The sequence below is a fragment of the Copadichromis virginalis genome, linkage group LG7 (genome assembly GCF_057382275.1).
Source record: "Copadichromis virginalis isolate Kocher_CV1m ecotype Utaka linkage group LG7, C_Virginalis_male_GT1.1, whole genome shotgun sequence".
In the NCBI taxonomy this organism is placed as follows: Eukaryota; Metazoa; Chordata; class Actinopteri; order Cichliformes; family Cichlidae; genus Copadichromis; species Copadichromis virginalis.
The window spans coordinates 4,446,654-4,470,477 of record NC_140624.1 but is presented as its reverse complement, the minus strand read 5'-3'; the positions used below and the strand labels follow the sequence as shown (position 1 = coordinate 4,470,477).

At 38.5% G+C, this 23,824-nt stretch overlaps 1 protein-coding gene across 3 annotated transcripts in view; it reads right to left on the bottom strand.

Moving 5' to 3' along the window:
* The window catches only part of LOC146704241 (thromboxane-A synthase-like), a 30,135-nt gene that overhangs the window by 4,115 nt on the left and 2,196 nt on the right, over positions 1-23,824 (bottom strand). For all 3 annotated transcript variants that reach the window (XR_014921151.1, XM_085461256.1, XM_085461257.1), the window contains exons 2-11: positions 23,286-23,430; positions 22,700-22,793; positions 3,770-3,822; positions 3,204-3,300; positions 2,967-3,083; positions 2,738-2,826; positions 2,487-2,635; positions 2,018-2,148; positions 1,549-1,905; positions 1,356-1,444 (exon numbers count right to left, since the gene is read on the bottom strand). Coding sequence is in view for 2 of the 3 variants with exons in the window: in XM_085461256.1 (XP_085317382.1) it covers positions 1,356-1,444; positions 1,549-1,905; positions 2,018-2,148; positions 2,487-2,635; positions 2,738-2,826; positions 2,967-3,083; positions 3,204-3,300; positions 3,770-3,822; positions 22,700-22,793; positions 23,286-23,386 (1,277 nt within the window). In the remaining variant the exon portion in view is untranslated. The remainder of the gene's footprint in view (positions 1-1,355; positions 1,445-1,548; positions 1,906-2,017; positions 2,149-2,486; positions 2,636-2,737; positions 2,827-2,966; positions 3,084-3,203; positions 3,301-3,769; positions 3,823-22,699; positions 22,794-23,285; positions 23,431-23,824) is intronic.

The following is a 23,824-nucleotide window of genomic DNA, read 5'->3' as shown; positions in this document are numbered from 1 at the left end:
TAAAACGGTTCGTGTTAACTCAGTGCCAAGAAGGAAAAGTATCAGTTTAGAGAAGCAATTGTTCCTGTTCATCAATACAGGCATGGTCAGAAATCAACTTCAGGTCTGTTGTTCTATAGTGAGCGAGATTATTCACAACTGGAATAATTCAAGACAGTCGTTAATCTTACCCAAGCAATGAGAAAGACTGAAGCAACATTGAGAGACGAGTGGGCAAATTTCTCCACACTGCTGTGAGACTGATAAAGTTATACTGAAAACCATTACTTCAAGTTATTCCTTATACATCTGGTTCTACGAGCTACTGAATCATGGGGTCGATTTCCTTTATCACAGGACAGCAAAGAGCCTGAAAACTTTCTTTTACATAAAGTAATGGAGATGATAAGCAACAATATTCAGACAGATAGTGACGTTTAAATAATGCTCAGCTAGTAATAAGGGGCCCAAAGTGTGCCTGGAAAATATCCCCCACACCATTACATCACCAACAGCCTGAACTGTTGATACAAGGCAGGATGACTGCATGCTTTAATGCTGTGCAAGAAATACAACACCATCCAAATGTCCAACTGGTGAGAGCAGGCAATATTTTTCTAATCTTCTGTCATTTTGGTGAGCCCATGTGACCTTCAGCCTCACTTCCCTGTTCTTAGGTTACAGGAGAGGCAACTCAAATATCTCCTCCTGTGAAACTGCCTGCTTCGAGATTCAATGTTCTGTGCAGTCAGAGATGCATACCTCAACTGTAGTGAGCGGTTATTTGAATTACTCTTTCCTTCTATCAGCTCAAAGCAGCCTGGATATTCTCCTCAGACTTCTGGCATCAACATTTTTACCCAGAGAACTGCTGCTAACTGGATATCGTTTCTTTATAGTATCATTAAACCCCAGGAATGGTGCACAAAGATCCCAGTAGATCAGCAGTGGTTCATTTATTTAGATTGCCAAAATTACTTCACATTTCAGTGTGTACATGTGCAACAGAGACAGCTAAAGTTTTAAGTGGATTGCAACTTGTTACATTACTTTTAGGCTACATGTAACAACAGTTAACAAACATTTAATCCCTGTAACAGCTGAAGCTGCAAGATTCCAAATAATATCTGCATCGTTTCTTTTTTTAACATCTGCATCACCACCTTAAATCTGGCGGTCAGCGTTTGGTGGGCCATGGCACCATTCTCCCTTCCCCAATGGGCCCAACCTACTCTTGCAAAGCAGTCCAAGAGAAGCAGTGACATGTACATTTTATCTCCTCGTTGTATGGTATACATGTATGATTAAATATGGCCTATCCTCCAAAGTGCTATAAAAAAAATACCACCCTGTTTCCACTTAACATCCTTCTTTACCTGAATCCAGGAGGGTAGAGGCGTAATGCTTCACATACAACCATGTCCAAATACTTCAGCTCCTGGACATTTGTGTAATCAGGTGATTCCTTCAACAACAGTAGCATGAATATAATCGATAACTGTCCATAATAACATGCAACATGCAAAGAAAACCAAAACAAAGCAAAGCACCACAACGTAAAACACTCACATGTCTAGTGTAGAAGTCATCCACCTCTTTCTGTACTCTGAGTTGACAATCAGGGTGGAGGGCCAAGAGGTAGCAGGTGAACGCCAGAGTGTTGCTACTGGTTTCATAGCCTGCCAGGAGGAAGACGAAAGCCTGACCAACAATCTCATCCTCAGTCATCATCTTTTTCTGTGGACGCCTGACAGACGGCTCCTGTGAATGAGGAGGGTCATTTTCCTGAACCGAGCCCGAAGGCTGGGTCTCCTGGTTCCTGTGTTCGATCTCCTCGGGGTCATTTGATGTGTCAAAGTGGTCCAACGACACAATCTCTTTGGTGGTTCGAGCATCTAACATCAGCTGAAGGAAGTCTCTACGCCTCTACATGTAAAAAGAAACAAAAGAAAACGGTAAATATTTATTTCAAACAAATGATGAAGGGAGACGGCTCGTTTTAGACACAGAGTGACTGTGTTAACTGTCTGAGATTCACCTCCTCAGGAGGCTGCTCCTCTCGCTGTTTGATGATCTTCTGAATGCTGTTAATGAAGAAATTATTCATCTTATCTCGTCTTTCATTGGGGAGAAGTTTTGCCATGGGAGCAGCAAGGAAAGGAAAAGCCACTGAAGACATTAAGACACAAATTCGCAGATGTAATTATGAATTATGAAATGCCATAAAAAAACTTTGCATTAAGAATTCCCGATAACACTGTGGTAATGTTGAAATCTAAACAACATTTCTAAACAATGCATTAATTAATATATCTTGTCTTCCTCTATAAATCTTCTAATTACTTAAAAATGATTAAAATTAATTACAATTCCAAAAACTTCTTTTTAGGATTGGTCTAAAACGATGTACAATTTTTCACATTCCTAAATATATTTATCTTCCTCTTTTAATGTCCTAAATAAATATCTTAAATTCAAGTAATAATGAAGTAATATTGATGACTAACTGAAAAATAACAAAATGGGCCTGAAGAAGGAAAAATTGAAGAACATCTGAGCGTGGTGGACAAACGGGTCGTCTGGGTTGTTCTGCGAGTCCACCTGAGTTGCAAATGCCACACTGGCAATAACATCCATGGTAAAGTAGCCAAAGCACCTGCAGGAAAACATATACCAAAAATTAATTAAAGAGAAGATTGAAAATTTAAAATAAAAATGATTCTTTCAGTATTTGTTTTTTTATTGTTTTTGTACTTACTTGTGGATGTCAAAGGCCTGTGCTGACTCAGCGTGGCCGTTTAAATTCTTCATCAGGGCATCGATGGCTATGTTGATGAAAGGAACCATCTATACTCAAAAAGATTAATCATGAGAGACTCAAACCAGTCCTGCCAAAACCCTTTAGTGAGTCATTACATCACAAAATAGAAAATTCAAATACTTTGCAATGCATTTTCTAACAAGTAATAGAAATGTTAATGTCTCACTTCTTTCAGTTTGGCAGAGCTGAAGGATGGGGTCAAGATGCTCCGTACTCGCTTCCATTGTTCATTCCTCAGCATGAGTAGACAGTCAGTCATGGGCTTGGTGGCAAAGCGAAAAGCCTGCAAAAATGAGACAAGAGCACAAACGCAAAAATCCATTACAGCCCATGAAGTAAGTTCGTGTGGAAATAATTGCTGATCACACATCGTGCATCTAAACGCTCCGTCTAATGTCCTCACCATTCTATTAGGGAAGCTACTGAAGTCCTTGACCATCAACTGTCTGAGCATATCAGGATCTGCTATTATCACGACTGGTCTGCGCCCCAAATAATACCTGAAATATGCCGATGTATAGAATATGAGTGAGATACCAGCCAAAACAAACAAAAACCTTTGATGCTAAGTAAAGTATTCGTGTCATTTCAGAATGCAGAAAAATGAAAATGTTCAGATAATCATTGTATCTACTTTTTCAACCTTGGTGTACTATTGCGATGTAATATAAACTTTCCTGTGCAAATGGTGTGTGCACAGAAATAAAAGATAAACAGCTATTAATCTAAATCCAAGGTAATGAGTCCATTTTTGTGCATCCTTTATCAGCAGGTGTCTCTGTTTCTGTGGGAGGAAAACTCCTAGAATTACATAGAAAGCAAATGCAGTAGCACCAGCTATTATTAGTTTCTGTGTCAATGCTGTTATAAAATAATAATCCAGGTGTACTGATCTCTTTGCAAATGTTCAGTTTGCTATTTTTCCACAATAGTAATTTCAGTAGATGCTGATTTTTTTTTTTTACTTACCCACAAACTCTACCATGTGTTTTTATTACATAACTCATAGGTTTGAAAAAACCCTGAAAAGAAAGTGGAAAACAAAAACATCAGACTTAAAATATCCACATTATTTACTGTTTGTATAACTGAAATCACAGAAAAGGTTAACAGCACATCGGCTTATCACAGCCATGACCTTATAAGTGATCAATTTATAAAACAAAATGGTCAACTGACAACCCTATAAAAACTGAAAATAAAAAGTTTAAACAGGAGCTTAATCCCAGTTTAATTGAACAAATGTTGCATATTATTCAGCTGTATTTTTACTTCACTGCATCAGAATATTTTTAAAAATGACAATAGATGTAGATTGCAACCTTTAAACCAGCAGTCCCCAACCTTTTTTGTGCCACGGACCGGTTTATGCCCGACAATATTTTCACGGACCGGCCTTTAAGGTGTCGCAGATAAATACAACTAAATAAAACCAGTAGGGGTGCAACGATACACAAAATTCACGGTTCGGTTCGATACTTTGGTGTCACGATTCGATATTTTTTCAATACAAAAAAAATGTTCATGCCTTTTTAATTTGTCATTTATTAAAATTATAAATATATATTTTAGCTCAAAAGTACAGTTTTTAAATTTAATGTTGCTGAAACAAAAGTAATTAAAAAAATAAATATATCTCAGGGCTCTCAAAATTTCAAAATCCCTGGTAGCCCTTCGGGCAGGGACTCTTCAGTTTTTGGTAGCCCAAAATAAATGTAAGTAGCCCGAATAAAAAAGAGAGCAATTTTTTGATTGATGTTTTGTTTCCTGTTTTGTTTCCTTTACAATATTATACATTAAAGTATAAAATTGTAAAGGAAACAAAACATTAATCAAAAAAATTGTTGAAAAACAAATTACAACATTGTATAAAAATTACAATCATCAACTCAAATACTTGGTTCTAATTGAACAGAAATTTCTATGAACTTGTAAGAACTGTGTAGGACATGAATCAGTCTGTGTCAGATCCTGACTTTGAAATTTCCACTGAAGTCACAGGTAAGAGACAAGTGGAACCAAGATCGAGGCCATTTGCTTTTTGAAGTTTGCAAAGACTGCTAAATTGTGCCAGTGGTAGTTCACTCTTTGCAACATAGTACGCTGTTATAAACAGATTTTTCAGGTTTATTTTTAGTATGTTATTTGCAATTGGTGTTTGTTCTGGGAAATAATGCATTTCTTGCATTTCTCATGGGTTCTAATGGGGGCCTTTCTTAAAATGACTGGTCCCAGTAACAAAGGCGCTTGTCGACTCAGAAATCGAGAGAAAACCAACAACACACCCGGTGGAACATTATGTTATTTACACGGGTGCACATAAGTGGTCCGCATGTGCGCATTCGCTGTCAACATAAAAGACGCACTAGATAAGAAGTTGCAACGCGCGTTTGCGTCCATATAAAAAGCACTGTTTTTGTCCGCTAGAGTGGGATTTTCACGGCACATTCCGCACCACATCTCTGTGCGTTCATCATTTGTTTGAAGCCAGCTCACCTCCTGCAACCACTTTTCCGAGAATACATGCTTCTTTTGTGGTTCGGACTCCTTCTGACATTTCTTTGGAGGTGGAGGAACACCAAAGTAATTGCTTAAAGGAGCTTCTTCGACATCTTTAAGAGTTTTAAACAAATGTCTGTCCTCCTCCAGAAAATCTTATGTACGCAAACACGCGTTGCAACTTCTTATCTTGTGCGTGTTTTTTTTTTTTGACAGCGAATGCGCACCTGCGGACCACTTATGTGCAGCCCCGGTTACATAGCTCGTCATATTGCAGCCACAGAAATTCTTTTGTCCATGAAACCATAAAGCTGCACTTTCTTTTTGCCTTATAGTCTGATTTGTCATAACTTTTCCGTTTTGTGGTAAGCTTTTCTTTGGCTGTCACTTCTTCACCCTGACCTGTCTTATTTGGCTCAGCAGAACTAAAATATATATCCTGCTGCTTTTACACACACACACACATAACGGTCAGCGATTCTCTGCGCGATCAACCTCTCATATGTTGCCCGACGGGCAGGGCAGAGATAGATTTTGGTAGCCCGACTGGAAAAATCGCTAGCCCCGGGACGTCGGGCTAGCGATATTGCAAGCCCTGTATCTGATTGAGGAATCACTGTCACTACTGTCACTACCCGATCCGTACCGGAAACCCGATCCGTACCCCGCATGCGCGAAAGGTTTCTACTTCCGGTCGTAGCGTTTTACGATAGTTATGGGTCAGAGTATCTGTTAAGATGTTAAGAATAACAAGTATATCTTAAAATGTTTGCAATAATGAAGCATTTCAGTACAATGAAGACAAAAACGAAAAATAAAAAGAAAGTTACGGATCAGGACTCTCCGATCCTTACTGCGCATGTGTAAAGTCTGACCGTACAAATCGGGTCTACCCAATCCGTACCGCGCATGTGCAGATGTTTTCTTCTTCTTCTGTTCGTTTAATGGCAGTTTACTCCCCAGTGTACGAGGATACCGCCACCTGCTGACGGAGCGAATAAACCCTATTATAAACTGAATTAGCATCATTACAAACGTGTGTTAAATTTGATTTAGCGATAGTCGAGTGTGTTTATGCTTGTCTGTGAGGAGAGGATTGTTGGAATAGTGATGATGATGTACGCTATCACTGTCAATTGTCAGTAAACACTTCATCTGGCTGATGAATCTACACGTGAGATATTACAAAGTCTGCATTATTAACTCTGTAATTAGGCGCCATTCTTCTTATATTACGGCGCTGTTGCTCAATCGGGGGACGCTCTCTGTTGAGGAGAAAAGCATGAATATCTTTGTATACGGATTATCCATTGTTTAAATGTCCCGGGCAGTCGAAAAGAAGGCAGAGCTGTTGAGAAATGCTAGGAGCTAACTGGGCGCTAACCGCATCATTCAAATATATTGAATGTCATGGCAAAGAGAGGAATGGCAGAGAGGAAGATTTGCGCATGCGGGGTATCGATCAGGTAGTGACAATCACTCATCTTTGGAAAAGAGAGTTTATTACAGAGAAATGGCTCTTTCCAAAATAAAAGCTATACTATACGCTTCTTCTGGGCTATATTCTCAGCAGCATATTGTAGCGGGTCAGGACTGTTCGGGGTTCTGTTTGTACAGTTATGTTTTGTTTATGTTGCCATAGTGACGGGTGACGCCCTCTCGCTGCGACGGTGTGTCCTTCCGGGGTCAGAGGGCGCCCTGTGTTTTTTTTTTTTTTTTTTTTTTTTTTTTTATTGAAACAAATTTCCATATACAAAACAAGTCAAGGAAACAGACCAGAATTGTAACAATTTACATTATAAAGATGGTGAAGCAAGTCATCATAACTTTACAGGGAGAAAATAAAAGTTTCTAGAGTAAAGAAATAAGGAACATAGACCTTTTGACACAGGCAAGAAAATTAGAAGAGCAAGTATTTTTTGATTTTACAGTATAGTACAGCAGTTTTTTTGTTCATATTTGAAATAAGCTTAAGTGACTTAAAGTATTGACAAAAGTAATTCAAGAAGACGGTAAACATAGGAGAGGCATTCTTCCACTTACATAAATGAATGAAAAACTTACATAGCACTATTACAAAATTGACAACATCTGAGATTTCAGAATCCAGATTGTCCATAAAGTAAAGAATATCCTTAGATGTGAAGGCAGGTACATTGGAAATTCTGAGTGAAACCCAACAGTGTATTTCAAACCAGAAAGCATTAACATACTGACAAGTGAAAAATAGATGCTCTAGTGTTTCTGGATCGGAAGAACAGAAAGCACAAGAGTCGGCCTCAAAATTAAACCTTTTATGCAGGAATTCTCCAACTGGATAAATGCCTGATATGATTCTGAAGTGTGTTTCTTTCATTTTAGGCGCAAGTGGGTATTTTAAGTAAAAAGAAAATGACTTGTCTTTCAATATGCTATCAAGGTCATGTCTGACATTGACATTGTAGTTGCAGAATACTATTTGCTTAAAGGTATTAGAGATGAACTTATTATTAAATTGTTTGTCCTTTATTGAGGTATTACCTATCGTCAGTGAAGGTAAGCATGTTCTTATTAATGAATACTTTAAAGTATTTACGATAAGATTTAACAACGGTGTGGGTATCGTTTTACAAACCTTATTATAATTATTAAATGAAATCTCTATTTTATACTTATCAATAAATTCTTCATAAGATAGCAAGTTTCCATTTCTATCAAGCAGATCAACAACAAAACATACACCGTTATCATACCAGTCTGATTTAAATAAGGACTTCTTATTGATGACTATAACCCTATTATTCCACAACACAGAATTGTGAGGTGAAAAATTGTGGGTGAAAATTAGTTTCCCAAAATTCAAAGCTTGCTTATAGAAACTAGACAACTTAAGAGGAAGCTTAGATATTTCATAATCACATCTGAGCAAAAAATCTAACCCCCCGACCTTATTAAAGAGTTTGTTTGGAATATGGTACCACATAGATTGAGGACAGGAAATGCAGTCTTTTATCCATCTGAGCCTGAATGCAGCAATAATAGATTCAAAGTCCAAAGCTTTCAAGCCCCCATTTTCATAGTCTTTAACTAATTGTGATTTGCGTATATAATGTGTTTTATTCTTCCAGATAAAGCTGAATATAATAGAATTGGACAGTTTAATCATTTTAGGAGATGTAAAAATTGAATAACAGGGGTATATGAGTCTTGAAAGTCCTTCTGCTTTAGACAGTAAGATACGACCTAATATGGATAAATCACGTGTTAACCAATGATTAAATATTTTTTTAACTACATTTAATCTAGGAGTTATGTTATTATTCTCTCGATCATTAGTATTTTTACTGATTATTAAACCAAGGTATTTTACCTCCTCTTTTACTGGTATATTGTTAATAGTATTTTGATTACAGTTGTGTACAGCTAAGATTTCACATTTTTTAAGGTTTAGTGTTAAGCCGGATGCTTTTGAGAATGAAAGGATTTTATTAATTGCAGTAGAGACCATATTTACATTCCTTAGAAATAAGGCAGTGTCATCAGCAAATTGACTAATTTTAAATTCTTTATCAAGAATGTTTATGCCTTCCAGATCTGAAGAGAGTTTGATATAAATGGCAAGCATTTCTGCTGCAACAATAAACAATAACGGGCTAATAGGGCATCCCTGCCGAATGCCACGATGAATTTTAAAACTATTAGAAAACCCCTGATTGAGTGCAATACTACTTGTTATATCTCTGTACAACATTTTCATTACACTAACAAATCTGGGACCAAAACCCACAGCCTCCAGAGCTTTAAATAAAAAATTATGCTCCAAAGAATCAAAAGCTTTAAAGAAATCAAGAAATAAAATAAGGCTATCATGAGGAATTAAATGATTGTAATCCAACATATCTAATACTAAACGGGTATGATTATGGATATGACGCCCTTTTATAAAGGCTGACTGTGTCTCATCTATTATTTGAGTTATTCCTGTTTTTAATCTGTTGGCATAGACATGAGCTAATAATTTGTAGTCACAGCAAAGAAGTGTGATAGGTCTCCAGTTATCTAAAAGGATAGGGTCCTTGTTTGGTTTAGGAAGTAAAGAAATTATTCCTCGTTTCATAGTTGGAGATAGCATCTGATCATTTATACATTCATTAAATACCTCTAGTAATAGATCTTTAATGTCATTCCAGAAATATCTGTAAAATTCAATCGTGATTCCGTCGGGACCTGGTGATTTACCATTCGCCATTTGGGAAACAGCAGCATCCAATTCAGCTAAAGTGATTTCAGACTCATTGAGATTTTTAAAATGTGAGTCAATTTGAGGAATTTTTCCATGGATAGAGCTAAAAAAAGAATTAGTCTCCGAACTGGAATAATTTGTAGTGTAGAGGGCTGAATAGAACTCTGTGATATAGTTGTTTATAGTCTGTTGGTCTTCAGTCAGGGTATTATTAATTTGTAACTTCATTATAGTTTTTTTTGTTTGTCTAGTTTTCTCCAGGTTAAAGAAATAAGAAGAATTCTTTTCCCCCTCCTCAATCCATTTAGCCCTTGAGCGAATGAAGGCACCTTTTGCTTTGTCTATATAAAGTTCATCTAGTTTGTACTGCAACTGGTTTAGTTCTATAGAGTTTTCCTCTGTCAGATGTGATAAATTGCACAATGAACTTATTTGTGCAGTAATTTCAGCCTGTTTCTGTCTCCTTTTATTAGCCATTAATTTTCCTTCTTCACTAGCAATTTTTCTGACATTAAACTTCAACCATTCCCATTTACTAGTAGAAGAAAAATCCTCCATTGCTTTTACCTCTCCTATCAATGATTTAATTTTTATACAAAAAGACGAGCATCGTAAGAGGTTACTGTTAAACTTCCAGTGAGAATTCTTCGGTTCTGATAATCTATTATCCGGGGAGATTGAAAGTGTTATGGCACAATGGTCAGTAACAGGGGAGTGAAGAATCTTACAGTTGGATGATAGGGGGAAGAGACTACCAGTTATTAAGCAATAATCCAGTCTTGAGCATTGAGAGCGCTCAGAATTATTCCAGGTGTATTGCAGTTTTTCTGGGTTTAAGTTACGCCAGATATCGATTAGGTTGAGGGTGCAGGAGAAATCCATTAATATTTGGTTAAAATGAGAAGAGTTATATTTAGTTGGAAATCTATCCAGTTTTTCATCTGGTACCATATTAAAGTCACCTGCAACAACGACTTTTTCAGTTGAATAGATGATCTTCCATTCTTCTATCATTTTTTTCAAATCAGAAATCAATTTCCTGTTTTTAGCTCTATTGTTGAACCCATAAACATTTACTAAAATGTACTTAGTATCATCCAACTCCATGTTAACCATTAACCAATGACCTTCCTCATCACCTTTATGATCAAGAACTCTTCCATTAAAACGATGTAGAAAAATAGCCACTCCTGCTGAATGAGAGGTACCATGAGATAAATAAATATCACCGCTTCCCCACTGCTTTCTCCAAAATATATGATCATCTTTACTACTGTGTGTCTCTTGAAATAAAAAACAATTCGTGTTAGGCTGTTCCTTACAAAAAAGAAAAATCGCTTTACGCTTTATGTTACTTCTTAAACCTCGAACATTTAAAGAAAATATTGAAAGAACCATTGAATATAGCTTGAAAGTGCTGTAATAACTAGAGTAAGGCAATGGAACATTTTACCTCCTATTAACTAGTAGACCCAGTCAAAGTCAGGGACCATTGAGCAAGTTACCGGCTTAAATTTAGTTGAACAGTTATACCTTCTTATCTAGGTCGTTATAAAGTTCTTTCATTCTTTGATTTGACGACCATCGATGACAGCATATCCGTCCTTCAGGAAAGCTTTGAGCCCTCTGCTCCTTGCCTCCTCCACCCTCGGCCACAGACGTTTGCGGGCTTCTCTGTCTTCCTTACAAAAGTCCTCTCTAAACCGAATCTTCATCTCCTTGCAGAGCTTCGCCTCCTTGGACATCTTCCACACTAGGTCTCGAACAGTTCTCATGGCAAACTGTATGACAATCAGCCTGGGTTTGTCACCAACTCGTCCCTTCTGACCCAGCCGGTGCACTGTATCCACTGTGTTGTACAGCTGCTCGGCGTTCGCAGGAATTATCTTGGTCAGAATTCTGATTATTTCTTCTCTCGTGTTCTCCCCCTCCTTCTCAGGAACGCCAGTTAGCAGCAAAGACCATCTCCGTTTGTATCTAGCATGCTCCAGACACATTTCACGAAGAGCCTCGTTCTCTTTTTTCAGCGTCGCCATCTGCGTTTTAATACGTTTCACATCTTCCACCACAGATTTAACAGCTTCCGTATTAGCATCCACGGACTCCTTTACTTTTCTTACAGCGTCGGTGTTTTCTTGCAACTGGAATTCATAATTCTTTAAATGTTCACTTTGGGTGTCAAATTTACATACCAGTTTTTGGATAGCATTGAGGAGAACTGTGTTTGAAACTTCGTTTTGCGTCTGCGATTCGTTAGCCTTCATTTTTTTAGGATTTGGACTTTTAACTGGTGTGTGGTGACGATCAGCTTGCGGTCCGTCTTGTGATAAGTCGTGCTGCTGTTCCATCCATTCAATATCTTCTTCGTCGCACGCCTGTCGAAGAGCCGCTAGGTGGTAGCCATGATCTTTGTTAATGTTAGCCATTTCGCCGCTTCGGAGAAGGTGGCCGAGAATGACGGAGAGAAACACAGGGAGGAAGTTTTTGAGTTTTAGAGATGAAGTATAACTAGTCTGCTTCTAATTCCGGTTAACTTGATTGCGGTCAAGACATAAAGGAGGTTCTTTTCAGGAAAAGCCTCGGAGCCCACTCAAGTTGAACCGCTCACTCCGCCATCTTCCCTACAGCGCCCCGAGGGCGCCCTGTGTGCTGTTCTTGTTGTTGTTGTTGCTGTGCGGTTGCCGCGCTGAGCAGTTAGCTACCGGGCTAGCGATTTTGCGAGCCCTGTGTTACAGGCATGGCCCTTTAAGGATGAAGCCTGATGGGAAATGTATTCGGGATGTGTGTAGCGGGACTGCCTAGTGTGTGTGTGAAGAGAGAGAGCGGAGAAGGGAAAAAAGTAACGGTTAGCTACAGAAGAGACGAAAAGAAAATAAATAAAAGGAATATAATAACTCCCTCGACAGCCAGAGTTGTGTCGGCGATGCTCGCTGTGAGTAAACTGTTTCAGCCCACTGTACGCGGTGTTCGTGCCTTAGAGAAGAAATAAAGTTCGGTGAAGCAATTTCCTACTCCTCCTTCGATCTTTTTGGTAGCGAAGTTGACCTGTATAGTAAGCTGTTGCCGGCTACGAGTCAGTTACGGAACCTTCAAGTAACTGCCAGAGGTTTCCTTACTACGGTTCGGGGCCGCGGATCTGGCGCGGTAACACCTGTATCTGATTGAGGAATCACTCATCTTTGGAAAAGACTAAACCTGTTGGTTAAATCTTTGACTTTAGTTAAAAAGAAAAAGGCTGCTTTTTTTGTTTCCTTTGTAGAAGATTTTGATTTAGTGAGTTAATAATCTGTTAATTTATGTGACCCCATCTTTATATTTTATTTTCACTATATATGAAAGTTGCTAATATGTAAGAAATGTTTATTCTCTGAATCTGTAATATATGGTGCATTTTGTTTGTATGTTTATATTACTAATAAAAAAATAAAAATAAAAAAAAATCTTTGGAAAAGAGAGTTTATTACAGAGAAATGGCTCTTTCCAAAATAAAAGCTATACTATACGCTTCTTCTGGACTATATTCTCAGCAGCATATTGTAGCGGGTCAGGGCTGTTCGGGGTTCTGTTTGTACAGTTATGTTTTGTTTATGTTGCCATAGTGACGGGTGACGCCCTCTCGCTGCGACGGTGTGTCCTTCCGGGGTCAGAGGGCGCTCTGTGTGTTGTTGTTGTTGCTGTGCGGTTGCCGCGCTGAGCAGTTAGCTAGCGGCAGTTTTCTTTTTTTTTTTCTTTTTTCAAAATATTAAACTTTATTAAGAAACAGTATACAGAACATGTATACAATCAGAACAAAATTAACATATGCCAGGGGGTGTAATACAAAGAATTACAAACATTCAAATAATTTGTAATTACTACAAATAGTAATAGTTTTCATAGCCTTTTTGTTAAGTGATCCACTAATCAATTTTATGTAACATAAAACATCATTATAGTAATGTTTAAAATTAGGTTTTTTGTTACTGTATTTGCATTTGTGAAAATAAAATTTAGCTAAGATAACTAACAAGTTTATTATAAAGTAAACATCTCCTTTTTTTTGCCTTCGAAAGAAACAAAATACAACATTTTCCCATTTCACAGTAAAGTCATTATAGAGATGTCCAGCAATGAATCTACTGAAGTCTTTCCAAAATGTTCTAGCGTATGAACAGATCCAGAAGAGGTGTTGCAGTCTCAGGATGGCTTCCACAAAATCCACAGCTCACATTTATGTCCCTTTTGAACTTCGTCATGTAATGATTAGCAGGATAAAATTTATGCAATATTTTAAATGAGACTTCCTTCACTTTATTCGTTACCAGATACTTGTTAGGAATTGACCATACTCTTTTCCAGTTAATGTCACTGACAAAGAAATTCCAATAAGAGACCACATGTGGAATAGTTAGAGATTCTGTCTGGAACAAAGCACGGATATTCTTATTACTTTTACTGTGGTTTGTTAGACAGATTCTTCCTATGTGTGAATCTAAAGGGTTGGGGAGAGAAACAGATGATATGGAAGGTTGAATACCTTTAAAAAGCATTATAATACCCGTAGGTATTGCATCAAATAATATGGCATATTCTTTGGGTGTGGCTGGAAATTTATAGGTGTTTAAGAATTCTGAGTAGGACATGAGCTGCCCATTAGGATTAAACAGCTGATTCACTAAAACAATCAGTTTCTCAACCCACCTAGAAAAAAATAATGATTTATTTTTATACACTATGTTCCTATTATTCCAAATTGAATACGTATGGGGTGTAAAGTTGTGTTTATATATAAGGGACCAAGCTAATAGAACTTGTTTGTGAAACATCGAGAGCTTTTCTGGAAGCTTATCTATATTATAATCACAACCTAAGATAAAACTTAGACCACCAAACTTAGAGAAAATGTAGTGAGGAATAAAATTCCAAATGGATACCGGATTTTTAAGAAAATGTTTAGCCCAATTAATCTTAAATGTATTGTTTAGAGTAGTAAAATCCAAAACATTGAGACCACCGTGTTCATAGTCATTCATCAATACACTTTTTCTGATGTAATGTGTCCGGTTTTTCCAAAGGAAGTTGAAGAGCATTCGGTCAATATCCTTACAAGTTTTGCCGTCCACATGCAGAGAAATTGCTGCATAAGTCAGTCGAGACAGACCTTCTGCTTTTGAGAGCAATACCCTTCCTCTTAAACTTAAATCTCTCTGCAACCATTGATTTAATTTGGTTTGAGATTTTTTAATAATTGGGGGAAAATTTAGTAAAATTCTGTCTTTTGGATCTTTGCAGATAATCAGACCTAAATATGTTGCTTCATTTTTAACTGTTATATTACAAATACTCTGAACATTACACTCTTTGACAGGTAATAACTGACATTTATTTAAGTTTAGGACCAATCCAGACCCTTTTGAGAAATCCTCTATTACACGTAAAGCAATTGGCACTTGGCTGGCATTTTTAAGAAAAATTGTGGTATCATCTGCCAATTGACTGATGACAATCTCTGTCTGCTATGTTTATACCCTTCACAGGGCTATTCGAAATATGAGAGGCAAGAATTTGGGTGCAAAGTAAAAAAAGATAAGGGCTAATCGGGCAACCTTGGCGTACACCTCGATTAAGACTAAAACGAGAAGTAGTGCCATTTTTCATTCTAATAGAACTATTAGCATTGGAATACAGAGTTTTGATAGCTGCAGAAGATATCACCAAAACCAAATTTCTGAAGTGTAAGAAATATAAATTCATGCTCAATTGAGTCAAAGGCTTTATAGAAGTCCAGGAGAAGGATAAATGAGTCATCAGATATTAATGCTGAGTAGTCCAGAATATCCAAGACGAGTCTAATATTATTGGAGATGTGTCTGTTTGTCATAAAACCAGACTGTGTCTCGTCTACAATATCGTCCAAAATATATTTAATTCTTCTAGCTAGCAATAGAGCTAATATTTTATAATCATTATTTAGGAGGCTTATTGGTCTCCAGTTGTCTATAAAAAGTAGGTCCTTCTTAGGTTTGGGAATTAAAGTAATAAGTCCCTGAGTAAGGCTGGGAGGAAGAGTGCCCCTTTCAATACTTTCATTATAAACCTGCAACAAAAAGGGTGCCAGCTGACAAGAAAATGATTTATAGAATTCAGCCACCAGCCCATCTGTGCCCGGAGATTTGTTGTTTTTAAGAAATTCAATAGATGTCAATATCTCTTTTTCAGTAATTGGACTGTCACAAAAAAGCCTATCAGCACTTTTAATCATTTCAACATTGTTTACAGAGTCAATAAATTGGGTAGCGACCTTTGCGTTATAATTGGATTCATACAACTTTGAGTAGAAATTACAACAAAATTGAGAGATAATTTTTGCATCATCACTGACCGTACCATTTATATTCAATTTATGAATAGTATTGGTTTTAGATCTCTGTTTTTCTAAGCGGAAAAAATAAGCAGAATTCTGCTCTCCCTCCTCTATCCATCTTTTTCTTGAACGAACGAAAGCTCCTTCAGCTTTCTGGTGGTAAATCTCATCCAGTTTAGATTGAAAGGACCTAAGATGTAATCTATCCTCCTCCGAGACCTCGTCTGGTGGGAGTTGATATATTGCGGAAATTTGAACAATTAGATTTTCTTCTTCTGCTGCCCTTGACTTAGCTATTTTTGCCCCATACTGTCTCAACATTTTACTTGTCTCAAATTTAAAAATTTCCCAGTTTGTGCTATAGGAATTCACAATATTAGCCTTGTGTATAAAGTGCTTTAACAGTCGTGTAATTTCAGATTTTACAATTGTATGGCTCAGAAGCGAGCTATTTAATTTCCAATAGGAGGATCTATTAATTGCAATAGTAGGAAAGAGTTGCAGATTAATATATATTGCTCTATGATCCGTAAGTGGAGTTGTAAGGATATTGACCGTAACACTGTCCTTTGATAGACTACTTGATATTAACCAGAAATCAATACGTGATTTCCTTGAACCAGAACGGTTACTCCAGGTAAAAGATATATCATCAGGAAATTTGTCTCTCCAAATATCAGTTACATTAAATTTATCCATAAATGTTTCCAATCTCAAATTATTCCTAAAATGTTGTGCTGGTGGCCATCTGTCTATAGTGTCATTTAGTGAAACATTAAAATCTCCTCCAATTATTAAGTTTGAACTGGGATATTTAGAGAGCCAAAAACTAATCCTTGTATCTAAAGAGTCAATTAAATTATCATTTTCAGGTTTGGTATTATAGCCATATAAATTGACAATTATGAAAATGGAGTGATTGTGTTCTACTATCAGACAAATATAATGACCCAAAGAGTCACAATCTGAATGTAGAACAATACCTTCGAAGCTACCTTTGAGAGTTGTGACCCCAGCTGACCTCTCTGTGCCATGCGAATACCAAACATCGTTACCCCACTGAGACTTCCAGAAGTTCACATCAGCAGATACAGAATGGCTTTCTTGGAAAAAACAAAAATGACTTTTATATTTCTTAGCAAACAAAAATAAGGCTTTACGTTTACAGATCTGTCTCAACCCCCTGGCATTTAGGGAAACAATAGAAAATGACAATTAAGAAAACAAAAAATAAACAGCTAGAAATTTAAAGAACCAATATTGTGTGCTTAACAAAAAATAAACCTCACTAAGGGACCGAGCATTGCAAGGATGAAAATAACTCGGCAGAAATACACGAAATATTTTTTAGGATACAACTCAGGTGCTGAAACTTAAAGTGTCCTCACACTATAAATGAGGCATAGACTTAATGATCCAAAACGCCAGAAGGATCAATGAAAAACAGCCAACCAAGTCCAAGCAACTGTGCAACATTGTAGGGTCTTTTCCATTCCTTAGCTTCCCCCATATTCACCTCTCATTCTGAAGACGGGAAAACTTCTGTCCCATTAACAAAACCCCGGCATCCGACGTAATAGGCCTTTTTATTTTCTCTGCGAGCCTTCTCGATAATGGGCCACAACTTGCTCCGGCGCTCCCTCTCTTCTCTGGAAAGGTCCTCAGCAAACTTCAAGCCCCGGTTTTCCTTTAAGAATGGAGATGTCTTAGCTGCTTTCCACAGGCTATCTCTGGTTCTGCGGGAGATGAACTGGATGATAATAGGTCTGGGACTGGTGTTGTTTGGGCGTTTGGAGCCGACCCGATGTACGGTGTCAATGGTGTCATAAAGTTGGTTTTTACATTCAGGCAACGTAGCCTGACAAATCTCAACAGCAACCTTCCATGTATCCTCCTGTTGTTCTTCTTTGACACCAAACAGCCTGAGGTTCCACCGTCTGGAATATCGCTCGAGATCTGTGATTCTTTGCTGGTTTTTATCCATACGCTCTTCCTCTTTGGAGATTTTCTGCTCCAATGTGCCCACTCTGCATTTGACATCGTTTATCTCTTCGCATGCAAAGACCACAGTTTTTCTGATCCCGTCAATCTGTAGTGCAAGGTTATCCATTCTTTCGTTTATTAGTTTTGATAGAGTTTCAACAATATCCACGCTATCTCCCTTTGAATGCATCGCTTTCTTTGGCGCCGGAGACTGGCTGGGTGAGACGGGTAGAGATGGAAACTCGTCCATTACGTCCTCAGTTATTGGGAGAGGTAGTGAAAGAGCCGTATAGTCATGGCAGTTGTCAAGCAGTGGGTTCACCGACCCGGTTGTTTGGCTAGCATTAGCCTTTAGCAGTAGCTTCGTCTTGGAGCTAGACGAGGGTCTTTTATTGTCACGCTGTGACATTTTATCTCTTAATTGATCAAAATCAGTCCTTTTCTGGCTTAAATACCGTAAAAGCTTCTAAGGTCTGAGTTGACACAGTGTTGCTACCGTATTATAAGGTTACATTTGCTAAGCTCGGCAGTAAGCGTGTACTTACTCGGCCATCTTGGAACGACCTCCAGCGGCAGTGTTCTTCTGCAGATGTCAATAAACGGCTGTGCTCCCTGGCTAGCTCACGGGAAGCAAGACCAAACGACACCTCCGTCTCCTCCTTGTCTGAGCTCGCCACATTGGTGTCAGAAGTGGGATGATGGTGGCACCCCATGTTCTGACCCGAGTGACTTTTCCCCCGCCGGTCGTGACCGGCCGGTGCGCCAAAAGAAGGCACCTGGACATTTGCAGGACTTTGTGTGGGGCAATGGGGTCGTCGGGGACGACTGACCCCTTAGGTGGGAGGCTATGTAGCGGGTCAGGGCTGTTCGGGGTTCTGTTTGTACAGTTATGTTTTGTTTATGTTGCCATAGTGACGGGTGACGCCCTCTCGCTGCGACGGTGTGTCCTTCCGGGGTCAGAGGGCGCTCTGTGTGTTGTTGTTGCTGTGCGGTTGCCGCGCTGAGCAGTTAGCTAGCGGCATATGGAACGCCAGGACTGCCATAATGAATTAATTAAATACACCATTAAATAATTAATTAAATGTGGCAATAATTAATTAAAATTGGAATTAATTAATTAAATAAATAGTTATGACACATGTAATTAATTAATTATTGACACATTTAATTAATTATTTATGTATTTCACATTTTAATTAATTATTTATGTATTTCACATTTTAATTAATTATTGACACATTTAATTAATTATTTAATGATATATTTATTTATTTCATTTTGGCAGTCCTGGCGCCTGGCTCTCATCATGAAATAATTTCATCTGTCAGCCTCACCCATCAAACTCAGGGGGCGGGGTTAACGCTGATCGAGTCAAAACCATTGCTTTGGCCTGGTGGCCATTGTTTCTAGCACACAACAACCGGCATGTGGAAGCTAACAGAACTGAGCTTTGAAAAACCCTGTTTGTGTGTCACCAAATACCGTTTTAATATTTTTTTAGCCGAGAATGTAGTGGTTTAATCTTCATGTGTCTGGTCGGTTTGTCAAGATACAGCCTCTTTGCAAAAGTGTTTCGATGATTTCGGAGATGTCTGCCCAGTCTCACGGCAAAGCGTGGGATAGACCCGCTCGCCTCGCAAGCAATCCCACCGACAAAGCGCAGGCCCCGGTACACAGCTGTAGTAACCCCCGCTGACTTCTTTTACTGAGGTTATATTTATCGGTGTTTTATTTCCTGATGTTCTTATGTGTCCTACGTGTTTCAGTCGCCAATTCTGAATTATAACTAACATTAAAAACATGTTTAAGGAGGAGAGAGAGCAAATAAATCTGTTTAACATCTGATCTTTGGGTTTTTGTTCAGTAATCAGCCTGACCTATTTAAATGTTTGAAAAGGAAGATTAGATATAAAAAACGTCAAACATAGACTCAGTCTGCCTTCACATTTGATATGAGGCCAGCACGTATAGTGGCCTCAGCAGGCTATTACTGAAATACACGTGCTATATCATAAACTATGATATAAATAGGGAGGTCCTATTAACATGTTTAGTTTTAAAGGACACCTTCCTGCCTTTAGTCTCATTCATGAGCGGTATTAGTTTTCTTCTAACATCCAGAAGTCTGCACGATGTGTTTCATAGTTTGTAACAAGCCTTTGACAGGTAAACATAACATGACCGAAAAAGCAAAAAAAAAAAAGAGAGAGAGAGAGAGAGAGTGTTGACATAAGAAGAGAAAATGCTCTCAATTATGGAGACAGGCAAATGGTTCATTTATGTTTGATGTGTGTTTATTCCTCCCTAAATATTGTCGGTGAAGTTTGCCATGCACGTCAGATTTTCCTGCGCATTTTTATACCTCTGCCAACAGAGAGAGAAAAAAAATCACATTCTAACAGACAGCTGGTGCTTAGAATACAGTTGAATAACTATTAAAAAACAGATGATATTTAGATGATAGTTCAGTCTAACACATGTGCCAGTGAACCATTAAACGTCTGTGAAACTATGCAGTTATGAAACGTAACTTTAACCTCAGCCAAACCGATTTTCTCAGTTGTAAATAAAACAGCGAAGTAAACGTGACCCGACAGACAGAACCTGAGTGAATGAAGTCCAGCGTTTAACCACTGAGAGCTAAAACTAAGGTGAGGTTTCAAAGCTGTGTGCCGGTGATTGGACATCAGCCGCTGATGAAGCTGTTCGCCTATAAAGTGCTCTGTAAGGAAACAAGCTCCAGCAGCTCTGCGCTCGGGGAAAACACTATATTTACTTATCTTGTGCAGAAAAATGTGCTGACATTGCGTTATATCGAGCACCAGCTGCCCAGTTAAACGGTGACTATCACCAGGTAACTAGGCGTGTTTCTTGAATTAGCAGCAGGTGTTAAACAGCTGACAGATGAGGAGGAGGATGCATGCAGGTAAACTGAGGGTCTGTTAAGCTGATCGCTGGTTTCGTGAGAAAAATGTCAGCTCATTCTTTATGTTACAGAAGCACAGAGACACAAGACCAGGCGGAGAGAGACGATCGTTCGGTGAAAATGAGAATCTGCGAATGCAACATGTGGAACACGGAGAGTGGAATATGTAAACAAACCGGTTAACGTACCCCCTCGGTGCACTCTGCATGCTAATTGTTAGCAGAGCTAGTGAAATCTCTGAAAACATCTGAGCACTTTTGCAAACATGTTCTATGTTGACAACCTGACCAGACATACGTTGCGACATTCGCGGCTAAAACACTGTTAAAAGTGTAGCTGGTGACAGAAAAACGGGGTATTTTAAAACTACACCACCACCATTGCTGCCTGTGATTTAATCTGCATTCTGGGATACCTGGCTGCCCCAAGTCTACACAAGCAATCGATTATCTAGGATCGACCTGTTTTGACTTACTTTGCACGGCAACCAATCAAATGTTAGAGAAGCTGCATGGGCAGCGTTAACCCCGCCCCCTGAGTTTGATGGGTGAGGCTGACAGATAAAATTATTTCAAGATGAGAGCCAGGCGCCAGGACTGCCAAAATGAAATAAATAAATATATCATTAAATAATTAATTAAATGTGTCAATGATTAATTAATTACATGTGTCATAACTATTTATTTAATTAATTAATTCCAATTTTAATTAATTATTGCCACATTTAATTAATTATTTAATGGTGTATTTAATTAATTCATTATGGCAGTCCTGGCGTTCCATAGCGGCAGTGTTCTTCTGCAGATGTCAATAAACGGCTGTGCTCCCTGGCTAGCTCACGGGAAGCAAGACCAAACGATACCTCCGTCTCCTCGTTGTCTGAGCTCGCCACAATATTAAACATATCAGGTCCCCATAAGGAGAATCCTGTGCTAACGGCTGTCTAAATGACTCGGGTAAAGTTTGTAGCATGCTTGTTGTTTTTGTCTGCTTCCACTTGTCTTTGCACTAGGATGATGTCGGCGTAAATGTGCAGTCATATTCGTTGTGTTCCCACCAGTGCTGTCAGCGTTAATCTCGTTGAAATGACGTTAACGCCACAACAAGGCAAATCTCCGTTAACGAGCTATCCCTGCGTGGGGCTAGACAGCCAACACGTTAACGAGCTAACTGCGCTAACACACTAGTTCCCACCCATGTAATTGAGCATTGCGTGGCACATCCAACATACTGTTTTACTTTAGTCCATGACGCGCTTACCTTCAGGGTCATACGTCACATGAAAACCAAAATAATTCCAAACGCCAGATCTGAATGAGGGTGAGGGAGGTTCAATTTGCCATGTTGCAAGGAGAGCTTAACTTCTGTCTCGCTAGCTTGCCCTGCGCTCTTACTTCTGACGATGCTGTCTGTGTTGAACACTCAGTGGATCTGCACTCGACAGTGCAGCCTAGGCGGAGTAGTCGAACGCAGATTCACTGAGCGCTCAACACAGACATCATCGTCAGAAGGAAAGTTGATAAAATAAATTACAAATTTTGTATTGTTCGATACATATGCGTACCGAACCGAAAGCACTGTATCGAACGGTTCAATATCGATACGAGTATCGTTGCACCCCTAAAAACCAGTACCGGTACCGAAAAAAAGAAGATTTATTCATAACACACATGAAAAGACCCAGGGAAACCGAGTTAACGATAAAAACGATAACAAAATAACGCTGAAAACCAATAAAAACCCTGAAAACCACACATTTCACACCTGAGCCTCAACTCTCGCGGCCCGGTACCAAACGACTCACGGACCGGTACCGGTCCGAGGCCCAGGGGTTGGGGACCGCTGCTTTAAACCATCCCAGTTTGACACAAAATGAAGCAGATGTTGAAGGTAACTCTGGTCTTCCTTTGTTACACTGTATCTTACCTGCTGAAACATGAATAAGTTGCCAAAGAAAGGCACTGGCTTTGGATGTTTGATGCCATATCGTGAGAGGACTGAGAAGGGACGGACTGAATACCTACAGGCAAAAGTGCAGAAATGTGATGATGTGTTGTGAATGAAAGGATTAAACATCAAGCTCATTAACTCTTAGATAGTTTTATTTTTATTTTTTTATCCTAATGATACTTTCTTTTTCCTTCACTGACATCTCATATTGAGAGTTCATGTGAACAGCGACCAAAATGTAAGTTCAATAATTAACTCCTTTTAAGTGCTTAGTTTGCCATGAAATAATGTGGGAACAGGCCTCCCCTGCCTATCAGTCAATTGTCCAATTACCTTTGAGTCTATGAAAATGGGTGACTGTGGATATACATAATATGTAACATATAGTATATATTGCTGTATTTTCACAGCAGAACAATATGTCACAAATAAACATACTAAGGTTTTATTTCCAGCTAAGTGTGGTGGAGTACAGAGAAAACTGACATAAAATGTGTCATTATCCAAAAACTGTCCGACTGTCCATCATAAATAAACAAATACTGAACATTTGTTCACTCACCAGTAAAGGAGACCGAGGAAAATGAGGAAGAGGCTGAGTGTCACAGATATTCTGCTGACCTCAATGTTGAACATGTTTAAAAAGTCACCTGCAGCCTGCATGTTGGAAAATCTTGTTTTCTATCCTCAGACTGAGATGAAAGTTCCTGCGCAGAAAAACAAGAAAAAGGGTTTAAGTTAACAAAAAGAACTAGATTGAATATAATGCACGTACAAAAACAGGAAGCCATAAAAATACTTGCAAAACAGGTCTTTAAAACAAAAGAATTATATACCCCCTTCATAAATCTTTTTGCCTACAGTGTATTTACCAACTGAAGTAAAGTTATAAGACATAAAAACAGACAGAAACGTCGGAAATCACCACAGCAGAGAAACCAGAAGTGTTATATAGCAAGGTAAAAGTCATTTTATATAAATACTTTAGATTAGTGATGTGACGTTCTGTATCGAGGCTTCAAAGCTCGTGTCGAGTAATTGAGGGGGCGTTTCCGCGATGCGCGTATCGAGGCTTGCTTCATTTATGGGAGGAGCTGAAAA